The sequence below is a fragment of the Patagioenas fasciata genome, chromosome 3, assembly GCF_037038585.1.
Source record: "Patagioenas fasciata isolate bPatFas1 chromosome 3, bPatFas1.hap1, whole genome shotgun sequence".
Classification (NCBI taxonomy): domain Eukaryota; kingdom Metazoa; phylum Chordata; class Aves; order Columbiformes; family Columbidae; genus Patagioenas; species Patagioenas fasciata.
Window position 1 is genome coordinate 42,099,034 of NC_092522.1, and position 20,418 is coordinate 42,119,451.

The window sequence follows — 20,418 nt, forward strand, 5'->3', positions numbered from 1 at the left end:
ATTCTAGAACGTAACCTCCATTTGGCACTTAGTCCCCAAAGTCCAAAAGAATTGCTCAATACTAGTCCAGCTGTTATTTGCAGTTGAACTTGGACTGGCTTTTGGTTAAATTTGACATGATACTGATCAAATACAGACAATTTAAATCAGTCAGGGTTTGGAAAAACAAGGCAAATGGCAGGGTTGGAAAAACAAATCCTGAATCCTACCTGCATTTCAGTTTCAATAATTATAATAATAAACTTATAATTATAAATCACAGTCTTATAATTTAGATGTATTTATAATAATAAACCTGAAGAAGATTAAAACATGAAAATTACAATAACAGAACTCAGTACTGAAGTATCGATACCACTTGGATTTTCTTGGAAACCTCTACCCCAAAACAGTGACACAGACTTTTAAGTCAAAGAGCTCAAGGCAAGCATATAATGTGCCACAAAGTCCTATCGTCTTTTCACCTACTGAATAAAGTGCTGTTCCACTGTCAGAACAATACCTACCAGAGAGTACAACCTCAACAAGGTCTCCCTCATGTATCTCTTCTGCTGATGTAATCCGTTGCAAAATATTATCTGAATTCAGGTCATGACGGAAGAGCAGAATTTTGTCATACATGCCAAAGAAACCACACTCTGGGAACTGCAATGGAAAGCAAAATCTAAATTAATGCATGCTCTTTTATAATTTTATCCATAAGTGTTGTTAACAGCAGCTACAGAACATGAGTCTCTTAAGTGTTCCATGGAAACAAAATTGATCTGCTTATTTTGAGGAAATGAAGCATTTTCTGAACTTAAAAGCAGCATTAAAAGGTTAAAAAACCCTCACACACCCCACACACCAAAACAAATAAAACTCAACAATATCAACTTATGGTCTGTTCCTCCCGCCTAACTACAGTGACAATGTTTCTTCAAACCTAAAAAAACCAACAAAAAGTTAGGGATTTTGTTTCTTTGGTTTCCCAGTCTCTCAGATCTGCATAATCAGTGTGGTATCTGAAAGTCAAGGCAGATCTTTCTAACTCAGGTACCACCACCTGCAACCCTCATTCACAGACATTCTGGTCAGGCAGGTATTCAGCTCAAGACACTCCAGCAGCACCTGCTGCTCTTTTTGTGAGGGGCAAGCCAAGAGTGGCTCCTTATTGCTATTCTACAACAATTTAGATCTGCAGATGCGAGAAAAGGAAAACTTTATTCCCCCCCAAGGACAGAAAAGAATATTTGCAAATCCATATAGGGAATAGACACACTAAGTAACACACCATTTTTCCATGACACTTCACTGAAAATAGCTTTCTTATTCTGTATTTTCCCAGCTTTTCAAAATATTGTCAAGTGTGAGTCAAGCTTATTAAAATTTAAAGCTTAAAAGTAAACAGTTCACAAAGAAAAATAGAATAGGAATAGACCCTGGAAAGGAATGAGTACCAATCAACCAGCTCCTTTTTGTTTAAACCAGAGTTCAGACTCAAGATGGGAACGCACACAGGGAAATGCTCCACAGAAAAAAAGAGGAAGAATGTGGGAAAAAAATATGGAAAAGCACACAACAAGCTCTAAAATAATTAGGTAACAGACTACAGTTTGGTAATTTCAATCTTACACAGGCAATAAGTAACAGGGTCTAAACTGCGCGAAGCTTGTCGTATATTAATTGTCTTTAACTAAAGTAGTCAGAAACTTGTTTCTACCAAATCAAAGACATAATGAAGGTATCCGTCACACCCATTGTTTTCAGGTTGCTTTCCCATTTAGAGAGAAAATAAATTCCTCTTTCTGGTAGCAATTTTATCCAAAATAACAAGTTGGCCTTCTCTGTTTTGGTGTGCACACACCACACATTTACATTACACATAATGCTGAAGAATCCCTATGGAAAGCATATTGTCTACTTGGACAATCACAGATGCATAAATTTGTCCTGTTTCATCCATAAAAAGCAAAAGATAGACCTGACAAAATTATACCGGCTCACAACTCGCTCTTATGTTCCCCACATAAACATGATACTCTCTTGTACTCTGGGCAGTAGCCATGATGGTACAGATACAGCAACAGCATTATACTTGTATAAAGGTTTAAAAAGCATCATTTTTAGGCAATAAAATGCTATTGCTTAAAGTCCTTTAGGTCATCTGGAATTACCTCCTCTCTTATCAAACTACATTTCAGTATACCCATCTGCTGGTTCATGTTGGTAAATAGCAAATTCCATTAATATTCTGAAAATCAGAGTTTTCCAATCTCCCAAAGATTGTTCCTATTAGGAAAGCAAATAAAAACCTTGAGAATTAGCTGTGTTGCTCAAACATGTGTCTCAGTATCTCTGCAAGTAGGCACAGGACTTGACTTCAGATTCAGAGTATGTGTAGATACAGCACGCTAGTCATTCTGACATGGGAAATGACAGTTCTTCAGACCTCAAACAGCGCACAAACCTGCTTTGACCTCTAACTCAGAGCTGTCAAACTCATTTTCACCAGGGGCAACATTAGCCTCACCATTGCCTTCAAAGGGCCGAATGTAATTTTAGGACTGTATAAATGTAGGAGTAGTTTATACAGTCCTGAAATTACATTCGGCCCTTTGAATGCAACTGACAGGCTGATGTGGCCCCCAGTAAAAATGAATTTGACACTCCCGGTCTAACTCAAAATTCCACTGTGCCTCAATTAACAAGAAAACAAGCTATACTAACTTTTTTTGAATGAGTACTGTGAGGTTTCATTCCTTGATACTATATACACTGTTTAGCCAGGTACCACATCTTAAATGGTAGTAACAACAAGAGAAAGTTGCCACATCAATGCTACAGTCAATTGTATCTTCCAGACAACTTCTATTTATAGCATATCATGCTGCTGAAAAACTTAATTCCAACAAAAGAGAGAAAAATCAATGTGAATATGGTATTTATCTGCCTGAAGATAAATATGGCACATTTTATTAATGCTGATATTAATTTCAGCTGCTAGGAAGGACAACAGATGATTCAGAATATCAGTGTAACTATTGTCTCTTTGTATTAAGCTCACAGAACAAATCACAGACCACACGTTTTAAGGAACCTCTAAGATATTTCACAGGTTTAAATCTCTTTATTTTGGTAAAGATGCGTCTTTATTTCTCTTTCTTCATTCTTTGAGAACATAAACCTTTAAGCCAGCTGCCAGAACATCCCTACACATAATCCTCCACCCCAGTAATCAGACGTTACAAAATCACATACCAAGAAGCACTTATTTTAAATGCTACGACCATATGTGTTCTGCATGTGACAACATTTACCCACTCTCATGTACAAAACTTGAATTTATTAAAACGTTTTAAACATACCACATGAATTTTGGTCACTAAAAAGCATTAGCTGACACAATAAACAAAAGCTACAAACGAATACTCAGATTCTCTCTGTGACAGCACGTGTAATCATTAAAAATATGAAAAAAAAAAAAAGAGACATTACATTCCTTGGAAAGTACCGTCAACATTAATTCCATAGTTCATAAATAACAGTGTAATGCCTATAATTAAGATCTGGTTTTCAATAAATTCCATATGTAAACACTATATTAATTTCTATGGAATAAAAGTACTGTAAAAAAACCAAATAATCTATTCTAGACTGTTAAAACTGTTGCCATCAACATCCTTTTTTGGTTCCATACTAATTAAATTGACCTTTTAAGCTGTATATTGTGAATGCTTATGATTCTGTAGTTACACAGTTTCCTGCAAAACAAGGATATATACATATGGATGAAATGACTGTGAAAGGTTGTCTGGGTTTGTAACTGTAATATCTAACCTCATAAAAGATAAATTATCTATTTACAAGCTTCAGCTTCATCAGTAGCTTCTAGGCCAAGATGAAGAATCACAAGCCCAGGTCTAACAAGACTAACTATAATCTACACTAGTATTTATTGCAAGAAGTCTAGCACTAAACAGAGACTCTGTACACAGTTTCTACAGACACCTGACAGACTTCATCCAGGACACATTCTTCTATGCATTGCACATGCCTAATCTCCATTTCTGACACCATCATCCAAAAAATTAAAAGCATTAGAAGAGAGGTAACCTGTTCATTGGTACTACAGAGTTGCAGTTGCTACAGGGATTTCCTGAGTCCACACCAGGGACACCCATGGCTGAGGAACCTTGCAGCAGCTCCCCCACCTGGGTGAGGTGCTGCTCTGCATCTCCACAGAGGAGTACAGACGAACCATGCAAGTGGGGCAGCCCATACAACACCCTGCCCAGCTCCTGCCAGGCCTGTCACAGGAGCCATCAGCCCAAAGGCCCATTTCCACATGTCAGAGGAGCACAGTGGCACAAGGGCAGACAGGGAACCCAAATTAAAGATTCCAAGGAAAGGATACACTGTTCAAGCCCCTCCCAGGGCTGCCACAGAAGAGTCCCAGCCCCAGTTTCCAGCCACAAAACTCATTAACCCATCGAGTCAACACTAGAGCACCTTTTGGACTGAGAGGTGTTGCTGCCCAACAGTGTGGGACACATTGTAAGATGGCAGAGAATTAAGACTGTACAAAGTTTATTATGGGATGTTTATGGAAGGAACCAAAGGCAAGGAAAGGCATGACTCAAGCAAACATGGGAAAATATAAGTGATAAGAGGAATAAGAAGATAAAAAAGGCTGGTCACCTATAAATAGAGTCGGGTCAGAACAATTGTCTGGCCATGCCCTGTACCTGATCAGCACCATCTGTTCTGTCTTTTCACTAAATTTCATTTCTAACTATTTTTCTGGATGATAGGTTCTCTTTCTGAGCACATGTGTGTGTATGGGGGATCTGGGTGCCAGCAACTGGAGCCAGATGACAGGTTAGAGGACCCACATGTCTGCGGTGCCAGCAACTGGAAACACCAGAGCGAGTGAAATCACAAGCCAACAAGTGGAGTGTGCCTGCAACTGGAAAGACCAAGATAGAGGGGCTGCTACTGGGCAGAGGGTGCCTGAGCCCAGATGCTGGAGACTTCCACTTTTTTTTGGTGCGTTTTGTTTTTTGTGGGGTTTTTTGTTGGATTTTGGTTGGTTTTGGTTTCTGTGTATGTGTGGGTGTGTGGGTGTCTCCACTATCAAACCTTCAACCTGAACCACCAGAGAAGGGCAGAGTACAAGACCATTACTGCTGTTTGTGTTTTTTGTGTGAGTGCTCTGTGTGTCTGCCTGTGTCAATCTGTGTGCATACACACACATACTGTATAACTGTCTGTGCCTACTGGAAACACATGGTCAGACTCACTACTGTTTGGGCATGTGGCTGCAGCAGCCTCCCCTCTGCCCGGAGGCTGTCATATCCAATAGTCCCTAACAAGAATTTTCAAGACGGGTGAACAAGTCCTGCCCTTTCCTCGTACACACCCCCGGCCCCTGTGTTATCCCTGTTATAATAGAACAGACCCCAAAACAAAGATGCCTCTCTGACCACTCCTCCCCACACACATCAGCTCAGGTTACTCCCCCTCTGCCCCAGCACAGCCCTGAGCGCCCAAGCAATGGAAGCGCTGGCTGGCTGCCCCTGTCTGGTCGGCCCTGATGAGCTGCAGGTGGCCCCTCAAAGCCCGTCCCTAAGGCACTTGGCTGGGCTGTGCTGGGGGGAGCTGCGCAAGGGGCCTGGCTCCTCACAGCCTGCAGCACCCTGCTCCCTCTTCTGCTCCCCATTGCGCTGAGGAATACAGCATTCCTTGCTGGCACCTTAGCCAGAGGGCTACATGTGGACTGCTGGCCAAGAATAACCTCATCGATTAACAAGGGTTTTTTTTACTTCAAGTGGTATCTTTTAAAGGTATTTTTACACAAAGTTTAAACTATGCTCAAGTTGTACAGTACCAAATTTTTCTCTCTTGTACTAGAGCAAAGTAGAGCTCTTACAGCTTTCCTTACGCACAGTTACATGAAGCTGATAAGGAAGAATGCTAACCAGTTCCTTTGAAGTGTCAAGAGCTCATAATGTAAACTTGAAAACCAAACTCAGAGCAGAATTTTTTAAAGCCTGTTTTATCTTACAGGATTATACAGCTATTACTTTCCTGCATAAAAGCCCAAAGTATCTGCACAGTGACTCAGAACATATAAACTGCTAATCCCAGTACTACTACGTTTCCTAAAAGCAAGATCACCATTCCCAGTGTTAACAGTTTCAAAAGAGCATCTAAGTACAGGAAATCACTTGCAGGAAGTCTATGTACGCGATAGGCTGTGCCAAAATTCATCTCTGGTACACCAATATCATCAGCTTACATAAAGAATGTATGCAGTCCTTTGTACTTGGGTTGTACTAGCACAAGTTACACTATTAGTGCAGTATTACATTTACACTGAGAAAAACAATTGGTGTTATCTAGAATGCTTATACCGCAAGTATTACAGTATGTCTAGTTCTAATTGATAGTGCATTACATCATTCTTTTTACCCAGAACTCACTAAACAGCAGCCAGCATTGCTGGAGTGAAACACAACCGAGGCTTCTTTCTATCTTGGCAGTAACTGAAAAATCCCTCTACTTCAAGTTCCAGGACTAACTTCACAAAGTTCTGGACCAGTCGCCAAAAATTCACGCTAGGGAAAAGCGTAGGCGGATATTGTTTCAAGGTCCAATATCGCATGACCCATCATAACTCAAAACAAATGCTTCAAACCACTGAAAGTTAATTCCAAAGTCTAACGGTGCAAAACACCCATTACCTTGGAAAGTCTCTTCGTTCACTGAAATCACTCCAATCTATTCATCGGCATCCCTACCCAGCTATTCCCTCCTACTCCTTAGAATGGCCTGCTAAATCACATTATCACATGGACAATTAGCTTCAAACATGTTAGATGAGATCCTTCCCTCACCAGACACCTCAGCACAGACACACTTGCACTACCGCTTGGCTGGGTTTACCAAGATACAAACTTATTTTCATGGGGGAATGCTAATCTGCCCCACACATATCAGCTCCATGCCCCCAGCACTCCCCAGTTCCCGTCTTCTCACAGCCATGTTTGCTTCTCATGCCTCAACATTCTGCTGCCGTATTTAGCTCACATGAAGAAAGAAAGCTGATGACAAAAAGGCAGACCGACAGGGGGAAAAAAGATTTGAGCACAGCTGATGAATACAAAACATGATTTGCATTAATTTTAGAATGAACTATTATTACAAGCTTAACCTGGAGAAAAACCAAGAAGGATGGTTGCAGTATTACTGCCTATTTATTACACCAAATTAAGTGGTCACTGCAACAGTTGCAGATGTAACATGGATGGATTGTAATATGATCCTTCTACTTCTCAATATTTTATTACTAAAACATCTGTTAACACTAGAGAAATCATACTAAACTTCAAGTCAACACCTCTGCCACAATTTGTTTAGATAGTTTCCCATTACCACAACAGTGTTCAAACCTTTGGAAGACAGCTCACATTCATTTCACATGTTTTGGTCCTTTCACAACATGACAATTTGAAGTATTTTAAAATAAATACTCTTTCGCCCTTCAGAGCTAGCTATCCAAACTACTTTCATTCAACTCCATGAAAACTTGAATTCTTAGGTATAAGAATTATACGGGCATACATGTAATTGTCACTTGGTTAGAAAATTTAACACATATCTTTGTGAGTTCATTATGTCAGGCTTTTTCTACCCTGATTATCAAAGCAAAATGTATGAACACATATCTTCATCTCCCCCCACCTTGCCCCTCAGTCTGCTTCATCTTCAAAGGAAACTGGCTTGTTTTCCAAACAACCCCAGCACTTCTGCTATCCAAACCCAAAATCTTGCCTAGTCTAATTAAAATAATAGGCAGGACTATCAAAAAAAGTGCATACATACTGATAGGATCACACTCAATTCAGATCATTCCAATTATTGAACAGGGAACGCAATGTACCAGGACTACAACATTTATAAAAACAGTGAAACTACAGAAACAGTAGAAAGGCCCACAAGCAGGAGTAATATGCAACATGTAAGTCCTTTTAAGCTTCCAGTGATTGTGGTCTCAACACCTTACACAGTTCAGAGTCTTGAAGAAATCAATATGAGTATGTACATGTTAACATCTGTTTAAGCGGCTATTGACAGATTAAGGTCTGAATTCAGGCAAGTCAAAGCAGCATAAGGTGGCAGGAAACAATCAGAGAATTAACACTTCTGAGAAAGCATAAATACTATTGGAAGAGGAGACAACATATAAGGTACACAACAACATCTTAAGGTGTCATAGAGAGAAAGATGACCAAAAAACAGAACACGGAAAAAATAGCCAAAAAGTAAAATGAAAGATCAAAGCAACAAAAAGAAAGCAAGTGATCAAGTAGAAATGAGATTATACACAATCATGGACTGGCTGTTGAGAGAGACAATTAATTACACATGCAGTTGAAAGAGAGTGATCATGTAGGATGAACAAAAATGAAGACAAAAATATTATTGCTAGCAAAAGCAAAGACACCAGCAGTAGGGAATGTGTAGTACTTTAATACATAGCCATCTAGATAAGGAATGAACATAGAAGACAGATTGAGACCATAACAAAGAATCTTTTAAAGCATCCCTATAAATTCTAAAGGTTTTTCTTTTTCTGAGGACTTCAATTAAGTATTCCAATTTACAATACCCCTAACAAAGCACTTCATGAACTTAACTTTAAACTTGAAAAAAAAAATGTTGCTCCTCTCCTGATATTTAGAACATTTTTAACAAAGCCAAGAGACGTCAAATATTTGCATTACTCATCTCGCTCTCCTATAGACACATGCCTCTCTAGTTTCAGTTCTGCTGATGCTCATTTTAATTACACTTCTGCAAAACCTGAACAAGCTACAGCAAACAGCAGCATCTGCAGCAGAAAGCACAGTTGACTATCAACAATACAGCAAGACTGGCAATAGAGAAAGCACTAAGAAAACACATTAGGTAAACACAGTACTTATTTCCTCACTAAACCGCCCTCCAACACAGGCTTTTGCAGGATTGTTTTGCCCCCAGTTGATTCATTCCCTCTGAAAGAAATAAAGGTAAGGCATAAGTTATTTTAAGGATGCTATACTTCCACAAAGGTTAAAATCCAGCCTCCTCAGAGAGGAGGATTTTTGATACTGTAATTGCAGCCTAAGCAACCTAAGCTCCCAAGCAAGTGAGGAAGGACACCCGAAGGTTTGATTTTGTTTCAGATATGCAGAGAAATACAAGTCTGAAATCTGATTTAAAAGCACTATTAAAAAGAAGTGCAGAAACTTCCATTACCTCTAGTAAAGATACCACTCAAAGAAAAGCTAGAAATTATTCAAAAAAAAAAAAAATTTCTCCTTTTTCTTTAAAGAAGTGCAACAATAAACAGATACTGACAACTACAGAACTATCACAAGAACAACCTATAGAGCACCCTGAAGTTGAGACCCATGGTCAGTCAAGAAAAGACAGTTTTAGCAGGCTGTGTAATAGGAGAGGAAAGGGAAGCTTTAACACTGTTGAATCTCAAAGCCATACCCAGCAGCTTCAAAGCTTTCACCTGGAAAAAGAAAAAAAAACAGGCAGCCGTATGCATGACAGTACACAGAAGAACATAGTTTACAGCTTTCACATAAATGGGAAATTATCTATATAGTAATACTAGAATATTTAATATGCATGCAACAGTCATCAGGTCTAAGAGAAAAAAGGCAAGGCAGGACACTTTGATGTCAAACAGAGGTTGGACAGAGGATATTGCCACTTGTGCACTAGCTGCAAAACTACTTATTAACGATTAATCCATCGCACATAAGGTTGTTTCCTGATTAGTTTGCTGTCTGCAAACATGTTCTCACTGAGCAGTCATTCGCTGGTAGCATCAGCTGCAGGAGAGCACAAACTGAATCCAAGACAGACAAAAGAGAAAAACTGATCGTGAAATCCTCATCAGTTTTGCAGTACATCAGGCTCAGCACATAAGAAGTTTCTTCAGCTATAAAAAGAACTTGAGCTAGAGTTTTAGCTGAGCCTGCCAAAGAACAGCAAGGAAAAAGAAAAATAAGTGTGAACGCATTTGTTTTCATCTTTCTTTAAGATAGAAGACAGGAAATATGCAGATGCAAAGAGCAGCAGTTGGTACAGAAAGAAAAAACAGCCCCTAAAATGGCTGCGAAAAAGTGCACCTAACATGCATGGTACAGGAAAAAAAAAATTGACCCAAATAATTTCTCTCTTCAGAAAGGAACTAACATGCTGAACTACATTTTGGTAGCCCATAAAGTTATTATGAAATCAGCTTGCTTGCCAACTAGTTTGTAATAATATGGAAAATGCATTAAGTTGTGAGATGTGGAAAAAATGCACAAGCATATGCAAATGAAAGTTCATATAGTGTTTACATTTACTTTCTTTCAAGCTACTAACTGAAAAAGAAAAAAAAATCTAATGAAACTAATCAACCATAAATACCAATCACAATAGTGAAAGACATGGAGGAAACAATTCCCTACAAAATAATCTACCTTCAATGCCCTCCCTCTCACCCATCCCTGCCTGGCCTTAAGGGAAAAGAGCAATTATTTCTTAATTATTTTATGAAACAATGTTAACTACTTTTCAGGTTGCTTAGTAGGATCTAAGCTACCTAACCTAAAGTTGAGACTCGGATGCAAAACCATCAAGACCAACATTATTTCCTTCCCAGAGAGCAAGAACTTGCAATAACTTAACAAAAACACATTGAAAAGTATGCCGACTTTTTTCGTTCTTGGTTGACCGTCCCTTAATAGAAATTATGCTGATAATAGTCCTCTCACAAGAGTAATGCAAGTATTCCTTATATGGAGTAACAATACTACAACAGTATTAGCTGCTTGGTAGAGTTTTTAATAATTAACTAGAAACAAAAAGAAAAGCTAGTACAATGCAAGTCTACAGGCCTGTAGTGCATTTCTATAGCCTCAACCGGGCCTCTCATTACAGCTCGCTATACTGTTCTGAGAATACTCCTCAACAGTAGTAAGCATAAACTAGTAAACACCTACGATATCAATGACCATCACTGAAAAGAAAAAGCATATTCTCCATATCGTGAAAACTAATTCTTGCAGAAAATTTCCTACTACATCTTCTTTTCTAGATTTCACAACCAAGAAAGTATTATAACAGGAAGGTTTACTCCTTTAAATTAAAAGCTTCTACCTTGGGAGTTAGCAAAATTTTTTTGTATGTAACTGCAAAGATCTAACATGGACCCTTGCCACTGTAACAAACTTCTTGGCATATTCCAGTCACACGTTGTTATTACTAGCAGTCTATTACAAAACAACTGTTGCCATCAGCAGGAAGTGGGAGCATTATACCATACCTTTTGGTAAACTATAGAGCACACCAGGTCTTTAACAGCAGAGAGGGACAGGTCCTGAGCTTCAATGGTGACAGTCTCTCGAGTGAGACCAATTTGCAGAAGGAAGGAGACACCATGCACAGAGCCCCGGGAGTTGGTGAGGCTCTGGGTACTGAAACTGCCATTGGAGAGTCGACTGGAGAGCCCCGACTGGGGACTTGAAGACAAAGTTGGGGTTTGTGGTGCAGCAGCATGACATGTAGGTGGGGAAAACTTCTGTAAGGATGGGGGAGAAGAGTCGTTTGCTGACATCTGACTTGCTTTACTCTGTCAAGATCTCCCTAGTAGTCAAATTCTAAGAAAAACACGATTTAAAACAAGGATAATGTAACCTTCCCTTTCTTAGTTCAGTAAAATACCCCTGACCAGTAAAACTTAATTTTCCCTTTCATTCTGTGCAAGCCAAAGCACAAAATAATTTCAGCTGTAAGTTACTTTAAATTAAAGGTTCTCTTTCCACAGTTCCAATCAGCTGACCAAAAGCAGACTGCCTGTCCTTTAGCACCACGTCCGGACAACAGAGGCTTACATAAAGGCCTCACAGAAACACATCAGCTTTGCTCTTTTACACTTGTCCTTCATTTTTATGTAACCAAAAAAAAAAGCTGGAAACAGAGAGAGAAATAAATGTTGTTAACTCATTAAAACTATCCTCATTCACCTAATTCCACAGATCGTATCTTAAATGCAGAGTCATCTTCATGTAGACAGTCTTTTAGAATGAAAGAAAAAAAGTGTATCCTTGAGCAACAACAAAAATCCACGTATGTGATGAATCTATTCCTCGTTCAGAAAGTCTTCTCTGAATTCACAGGACACAGTTAACTTGGAGATCAGTGAAGGTATCTGATTTCATTTGTATAAAATATTTTAGCTCATGAAATGCAGGAGCAGAATGTTTGAAGACACAATCACATTAAATGTAATCTCTAGCTTCAACCAGATAATCTCCAGCATTTGTAAACGTTGCACTCTGCCTGTAGGGGAAAAGATAAAGTTGTTATTTCACATGAAATGCATAAAATTGCATAGCAATGTCAAAAGCTCTCTACTTTGAAACAGGAGGATCACCAATTCCTTGTGTTCAAGTGAGTTATGTTAGTAACATTTTGTACATATAATCTGAACTTAACTGATTTCCCACTGTATGATACACAAAACAAATCAGACCTTACACTGCCCAGTACGTTACGGCATCTTTTAATTAACAATAATTTAGCATAGCAAAGCACTTAACAGTTAAAGGGGGGGATGAGGGAATAGACGACAGCTCTGCTCTGTAGGTGTATACTGAGAAGCTGGTGGGTAGGGAAGGAAATATATTAAATGTATTGAAACATCAAAAAAAACCCCACACCATAATGTCAAAACTCAAAAAACGCTATGTGGCACGTACCTGGAATACCATTTTAATACTTCTATTCAAGACAATTTAAGAACATCTTGCACAAACTGTAGGTGCAGGAAGATATGCATAGCACACAACTGAGCATTACTTCATTCGAAAAAAAAAAAAATCATCTAATGCTCACACATCTAATTAAAAAAGCAAGTCTGCTAAAACCTTTAAAAATAATTTCATTAGCACTGGCTCAGCATACTTTTTATAAGATGCTGCACTGCCTAATTCAGTATTTCAAGCATTTCATGAGCAACTGAAATGCTATAAAATAATCATTTTTAGATTCCACATGCAGCTTCTGGCCCAGAAAACATTACCCATTAATACAAAAGTGGTTCAAGTATATAGTTATCACTTATCGCCAATGTGTCATACAAGACACCAAAATCAATAAGCTCATGTATCTCTTTCTTCCCTTAGATTAAAAAAAAAAAAAAAAGGAAAAAGTATTACTAGTATTAAATTAAATTTTAGAAACGAAATGCCAAAGTTTATCACATGGAATATAAACTGTCCTTACTAGAAACAAAGCTGGTAACTGGTAAACCAGTCCATTTAATAGATTACACACTCCTGGTACTTACCAGTGCAATAACTCAAAACCTCACTGCCATTGCATTCCAAAAGGCAGAGAAAGAAACAGAGGTACATGAACTGTAGTACTGGAAGGAAAATAAGCTCTTGGTTCTCTGATAAAAATTCCTAACAAGGGCTCAGAAAAGAGAACAAATTGATAACTTCTGCATTTTCAGCATAGGTATCTACCAATTGTTGTCTTCAAATAATCAAGCTGCTAGGCATTTACCAACACCTGAAAAAACAACTTTCACCTTAAAGAACACATTAAATATGATACAGATGAAGGTAATAAATAGGAAGAATGAGGGCACCAACACTAACATTTAAGCACCTTTCTCAATAAAGCAGCTTCACAGTGCCTTCAACTTTGCTTGAAGATGACTTATTTTTGTTTTCTACATATTGTTTTTCTCTCCCTCACTTCTCACAGGTACCAGGGGCAGCAAATACGAAGCCTTAGGGGCAGATCTGCATTAAAAACCAATAAACCTTGATCAACATAATAGAAAATGGAAAAGTCATATGATGTGATAGAATTAATGGGTCTACTAAGCAAATTTAATTTAGACAGTGAAAACATGCTGTGAAAGCTCACCTACAGTTGCCTAATTACAATTATATTTACCAAAAGCATGATGTATTTGCATTTACAAAGCCTTTTCATACTAAGTTGATTTGCATATAAGCCTTTAACAAAGTTTATTTTCACTACTTGGTAGGAAAGAATGGATCTTCCTAAGAAAGGAAAACCATAGAAACTGCTCTCTTCACAGTCAGGATAAACGGAATCTGAACATCAAATAAAACAAGTGCATATTGAAATTCATATTCAATCGTATTATTTTTATTTATATATATAAAACCCCCTACACCTCAAAAACCAGAGAGGCACGAGGACTGTGAAGGGAGCCCTCTCATCCCCGTGCACAGTTCGCAGCCGAGGGGCGCTGACCCTCCCCTTCCCTCCGGGGCTGCTCCCAGACCAAGCAGCTCTCGGAAACTTCAACCACCCTCCCTTCTGGGCACGGCAGGGACTTGGAGCCCCGCTCCAAGCGGCTCTTCTCACCCGTCTTACCCCCGCGGGGGCTGCTCACTTCCCCGGTTCCCGCCAGGAAGGACGGCAGCCGCTGCCGCCCCAACAGCCAGGCTCCCACCGCCGGACCACGGGGCCGCCCGCAGGTGCCAGAGCCGGGGTTGCGGGCGAGCGAACGGGCGGAGAGGGGCGGGCGAGACGGGCGGAGGAGCCGCGGGCGCGGCGGCGAGATGCGTCCTGCCTGCCACGGGTCACGCAGCCCCGTCCGGGCTGGCGCTGGCAACCGCCCGTCCTGTCCGGTCCCGTCCCTCCCAGGTTTAAATCCCCGCCGGGTGACCCGCCCCTGCCGGCAAAGCTCCCCGCGGCGCCGCTCTCCGGAGATGATGTGGCCTCGGCCCGTCACCCCCACCCCGGGGCACCCCCACGCCAGGGCGGAGCTGCCGCCGCGACGGCGCTTTTACCCCGCGGGGGACGGTGAGGGCCCCCTCAGAATCCCCGGGGCACGAACCTTGCCGGGGTCGGCGGCGGCGATATCGCCGCTACCGCCGCGGCAGGAACTTTCCGAGTCCGCCCCCGCCCTTCGCCGGCGCGGCGGGCCCGACCCCCGCTCCCCCGCTCCCGACCCCAGCGGCAGCGGCGGCGCGCGCCCCCCCGTCCCGCCGGCCTCACCTGCGGTCCCGCCAGACGCCGGCTGCCCCGCACCGGAGCTGCCCCGCGCACATCTCCCCCACCGCGCAGCCCCGCGGCTCCCCGCACACACCAGAGCCGCCCGGGACGGGCTGCGGCACGGGGGATACCGGGAGTTGTAGTCCCGCAGGCACGTTCTGACCCGGGGCGCCGCGCCACGGCGAACTACAACCCCAGCGTGCCACGCGCGAGAGGGTCTCAGCGAGAAAGGCGGCGCATGCGCAGAGCTCGCGAAAAGAGTTTCCGTTAGTTTTGTTGCCTGTGGCGGTCGCTACCCTGAACCGCTAACGGGACGGCGGGGCGCGGCGCGGCGGGGCGGCGCCTTCAGCGGTGCTTTGCGCTCCATCTTGCCGCTGGCGCCTCGCCGCCGCCCTCGCCTCTCTGGCCCCCGCCGCCTCCAGTCTTGCTAAAACTTGGGTCCGTGCCAGTTGGCGCCTGCTCGCAGTTGTGCCAGGGCCAGCCTCCCTTTTCGACAGCTCCTCCGGCCTCCCCGCTCCCGGGCCCCCGCAGCCCTTCTCGCCATCTGCGCCACTTTCGGTTCACCTTTCCGGGGCGTGGGTGGCGCGGTGCAGCCCCGCGGAGATCTCCCCAGGGCCTCGGACAAGGCCCTTCATCGCTGCACAGGAAATACTTGACCGTGTGTGTCACAGGATCACGTTGGTCTTGTTCGTGGCTGCTCTGACCTGGTAGCTCGAAAGGGCGTCCTGTGAACAGCGTGCCTGCCGGTCCCTGCAATTCTCTTGGTGGCCCCCACTGGCGACCTCGTAGCTTGCCACAGAAGTTCTCCAGGCCCTTTTGGACATGGCTGTCCCTCTGCTACTACCTCACAGCCCCCACTTCTCCCTGATTCACCAAAATCCCATCTTCCCGCGCTGCGTTAATGATGCCACTCTTGCATCATCAGCAAATCTCTGCACGCAAGATATTTAGCAAACACACATTTAGCAAAAGTACTGAATACTGGTCACAAGGCAGAACTGCATTTGTAACCACCCACCAGCCCAAAAGCTCCCTGTTAAGAGGCAACCCATAATCTTCCTTCTTGAACTTGCATTCAATTTCTATGTATGAGTCTTAAAATAATATCCACTACTTTAAGAAGTTGCTGAAGTTTAAATTGTATACCGGACCAAAAACGCTTGGAAATGGCAAACTGTCAACAGAAATTCAAAGCCTTCTAACTCTCAGCTCAGTGAGACACAGATGGAGAAGCAGATTAGTGCTTTGTCAGTTCAATGCTGCTTGTAACGTACGTTTCTCATTTCCTTCATCTTATACTCCTGAGACCTGGCCTAAAACCCACTGAAGCTGAGTGGAGTATTTCCGCTTACTTCACCTGACTTCGCATCAAACCTTTATACCGTGCAGCCGATACAGAGTGTGACCAGGTCCGTGTTCTGACTGGAGCCAGTTTATTTGATAAGGAATTAGCCTGCAGCTTCTTGTTGAAATCTGGAACTACTCTAAAACTGGAGCCATTAATGTTTGATTCTGCTTTAAACTGGTCTTGAACACTAAAAAACACACTGGGACTTTTTAATGAAGGCTATTCCATGAATAGAGGATGTTCTTGCCAAAGCTCTGCTCCAGATAACTCCGCAATCTTCGTTTCCTCTTTCCTTTAAAGTGGGACTCCCACACGCCACCACTGTAAACATAGAGCTTGCCTCCATAAACATGATTTTAGATGTTTAGCACAGCAAGGAGTCATACTCTAGGGTAGTTAAAGTGCAGCAAGTTCCTCACATTCTGAGTAGGAGCCCTAAAAATAGCTGTTTATGGACAATACCAGATGGATATTAGGTATTACTGCAATCACTGGACAACGATTATACTTCTTCGTAAAGCAGCTCAGCTTTATGCCATCCAATAGGGTTGGTGCCATTTAATTTGCTGCCCTAAGCCATTATAGCTGCTTTTTCATAAATTAGAACAGAAGATGGATTAGTTAAAATCAATTTATTACGGAACACAGGAAAGCATCAGCCAAAACAACGTGCTTATAAGTATCGGTGCAGCGGTTCTCACTACTAAACATATTCATGAAGCATCCAAAAACTGTTTGTAAAGACTTCCAAGTAAGACACATCTAAGAGCAGCTCCTCATTTCAGCATCTATGTATAGAGCAGCACATACGTCTGTACATATGTACAACTGACCTTGTGTGACTACATAGCACAGCATTATGGCAGCATAAGCCTTCTGAACCAATTACGAGGCGAACATTCTGGTTTGTTGTTTTCGTGACTACCATAATTAGTGATTTCCTGTGGATTTTATTGAAGTTCTTCATCTTGTTTCTGAGCCCACATAATTCCCTCAGATGGTTAGCTTGTTTTCACAGCTCAGAGCTTTCCCTGCTGAAGCCACCTGCACTTTTGCAGCTCAATTGTTGCAATTTTGCACAAATTGCTCTCTCTTACAGCTACAAGATATCAGGAAATAGGGGTAACTTTTACTGTATTTACTTGCTCATTTAAGAAAACTCTTTTTCATTCTATATGGAGTAGTAGGTCTGTACAGACAAACTACGTGTGCAACAACTGTTTTATAACTCTAAAAATACATCAAGATTTTCCAGTTTGAAGTTAAGAATGCTGATATTTGGTATTGGATATTTTGTATCTGAAAATGAAAACTTAACATATTAATTTCTATTCACCAATGAAATGTTTGGAATATTTTCATATCATCTAACTGGGTTACAAAGAAGGCAATGTCCTGGAAGGCTTGCCTGGTGCATTTGTCTGAGAAATTGTGTGAGCACGTGCTGCCATGATTATTTTTCATTGCTTTTGACACTGATCTTGCATAGCAAATGCCCCATTCCGGATTTGCAAGGTCTGCAAGAAATGCTTGCAAAAAGAGGAACTGATATTTCTATGGACAAAATGTCAAAATGCTTTTCTTTTCCCAATTGTTTTTTTTAGTTCATGGTCTCCTTTCTTCCCGTCCCCCCGTAAGAGAACTGAAAAAGAGTTAGATGTTCAGGTTTGGTTTGGATAAAATCCTGAAATGTGGATGTGTCTCTGAATTACCTCATCATCTTGGTTTGAGCCCTTAGCTGAACTTTGTCCTAAAATCTACCTCCAACAAAACAGTGACAAGTTTACTGTAGGCTTGAAAAACATGGCATTAAAATTTACCTTGCTATAAATGCACTGAAAACAAAATAAATATTTATATTGTTAATTATATGAAATTGACCTTTTGGAATTCACTTACCCCCCACTAGTTTAAAGAATGATCTCACAAGTCCTTGCGCCTGCCAAGTAGGTAGCCTCATTCATATCATACAATCCTGCTGCACAAACTCTGAAATAAAGTATTTTCCCTAAATAAGGGTTTAGGGCTAATCTGTACATTTCACTTATTACAACTTTGTCTGTGGATACATCCGCCCATGGAAACAGAACCTCTTAAATCTGAATCACCAAGCATGGTATTTCCACAGCCTGGTAAAGGCTGCATTCCAAACCCCACAGAGACCAACGGTAGAAGTGCTGCCTGGGATGAGCAGCAGCTCAGCCCCACAGAACATGTGAGCACCAGGCACCTGCAGGACTGTGTGCGGCTATGTGAACATCAGCCCCATCACTTTTACCCTCCAGGCTGCAGGAGCTGCCTGCAGATTCCTGAACATGCAGCACCCCAGGCTGCCAAGCAGTGGAAATCTCAGGCTGTGTGTTCTCATTGCTGGCTTTACCGCTGCCGGTGAATCAGCCACCGCTCAGGCACAAAACTGCCTTACGTGAGGTGGATTCAAAACACAAAGAACCACACTTGCTCTCCTCTCCCTACCACGGGCCTGCCAGTTGAACAAGCTGAGCATCCAAACTGTGTTTGAAACGGTGGACAGTGCAGGAATCCCCGTTCTTGGGAAAGCATGCATGCAATAAATCTGCTGCATCTGGCAGCACAATGTGCTCTGACGGAGGTTATCAGTTCCCCAGGGGCAGGCTGGCTGAAATGAGGCTGAAACGCTGTGGTGTCAGCACAGGGAAAAGCTGCTGACATTGCTGCCTCTGACGTCTGTCCTTCAGTAGATGGCACTGTCACATCGCCTGAGTTATAGGAAAGGATGATGTACAGATTATATTTTTACAGACAATGTATGGTTTTCTCTAGGTGATACCTGGTAACATCTATTGGATTTTCAAGGTAATAAACCAGCTATTTAAAATGTATAAAATGGAACAGCTGACAGTTCAGTTGAGCAATTTGCTGACATCTTCTCAATTTGGTCATATGGAATATGGCTAAACAACATGGTTTTGCTTCATAGAACCCGTGGGGAGGGGGGGGGTGGAATTTCTCACACTTACTTATTTTTTTTTAAACTTGGTGTATTTTTTTTTTTTTAAATAGTCACATAATTCTCTTTTCAGCTGTGAACTGCTCTGATTTCAGTTACATTTCAATAGATTACTTTTTTTCTCTTCTCAGCCTGGTTTATGTCATTAGACATGGAACTTTCTGGCATGGTTATGAGCGGGAAGAAGGTCTCCGAAATTTTTATTTTTAAAGTGACCCCTTTAAAAAATCCTGTTCAGTCTCTCTATGCATCTGGTCCAGCACTTACATTTTTATCTGTTTCCCATGTAGGTAACATCAACACTGTCTTAAGCTGACTTTACGCTTGCCAAATCTATCAAAGAACTGTAGCCTTCAGTGGGACCATAATCCCTTAGGGGAAAACAGTGTTAGCTGGTCCTGAATCAGGTTTATATTCCTGGCAAATTTCTCCTGTAGCTATTGGAGGGGGGAGTATTTTTGTTTGTTTGTTTTTCTGCTAAAATGTATAAGAACCCTGGCACATCACCAAGAAATTTTGTCCAGCATGTGGATTATATAGTCAACCACAGGAAATCTGATCAAGGAGCAACAGATTTTTGTTCTGTTGTGTAGTCCTGTTGGGATCACTGTTGTCCTGGTAGGTGGATTTAGACTAATTTCCCATGACTGCTGACATGCTGAGGCTTTTGCCTAAAAATCTGTAAACCATGCTGATTTTTCTTAGTAATCAAATTATTTCCCATTTCTCCCTAATCAACTACTTGGCTTTGCATTTGGAACAATTTCCTAACAAAGCAACGTAAGGAGCTCTTAAAGGAAGAATGTTGTTTTCGCAACCGTAAATCTGAAACATGACCCAGCAGATAAAGACAGAGACGTCCACTGTCAGACGTTAAATATAAAACAACGCCTCTTTGCACTAATCGCGGAAATGTACTAATGCAAACCAGTTTCTGTGGCTAAAGGTTAAGTTAGGGGGACAGGTAATAGCCAGAGAGCCAAGAAACCACACCTTAAATGAAAAT

At 41.7% G+C, this 20,418-nt stretch overlaps 1 protein-coding gene across 3 annotated transcripts in view; it reads right to left on the reverse strand.

The window, feature by feature from the left end:
• PRKD3 (protein kinase D3) overlaps nt 1–15,217 on the reverse strand; it is a 43,383-nt gene extending 28,166 nt beyond the window's left edge. Inside the window, exons 1-3 of one of the 3 annotated variants that reach the window (XM_065833848.2) lie at nt 15,079–15,217; nt 11,357–12,372; nt 507–645 (exon numbers count right to left, since the gene is read on the reverse strand). In XM_065833848.2, coding sequence (XP_065689920.1) covers nt 507–645; nt 11,357–11,647 — 430 coding nt within the window. In that variant the 5' untranslated portion in view covers nt 11,648–12,372; nt 15,079–15,217. Of the gene's footprint in view, nt 1–506; nt 646–11,356; nt 12,373–13,697; nt 13,849–15,078 lie in introns of those variants that run through there. The other 2 variants (XM_071806188.1, XM_071806187.1) reach the window with 2 other exon arrangements.
• Between the last annotated feature and the right edge of the window lie 5,201 nt (nt 15,218–20,418).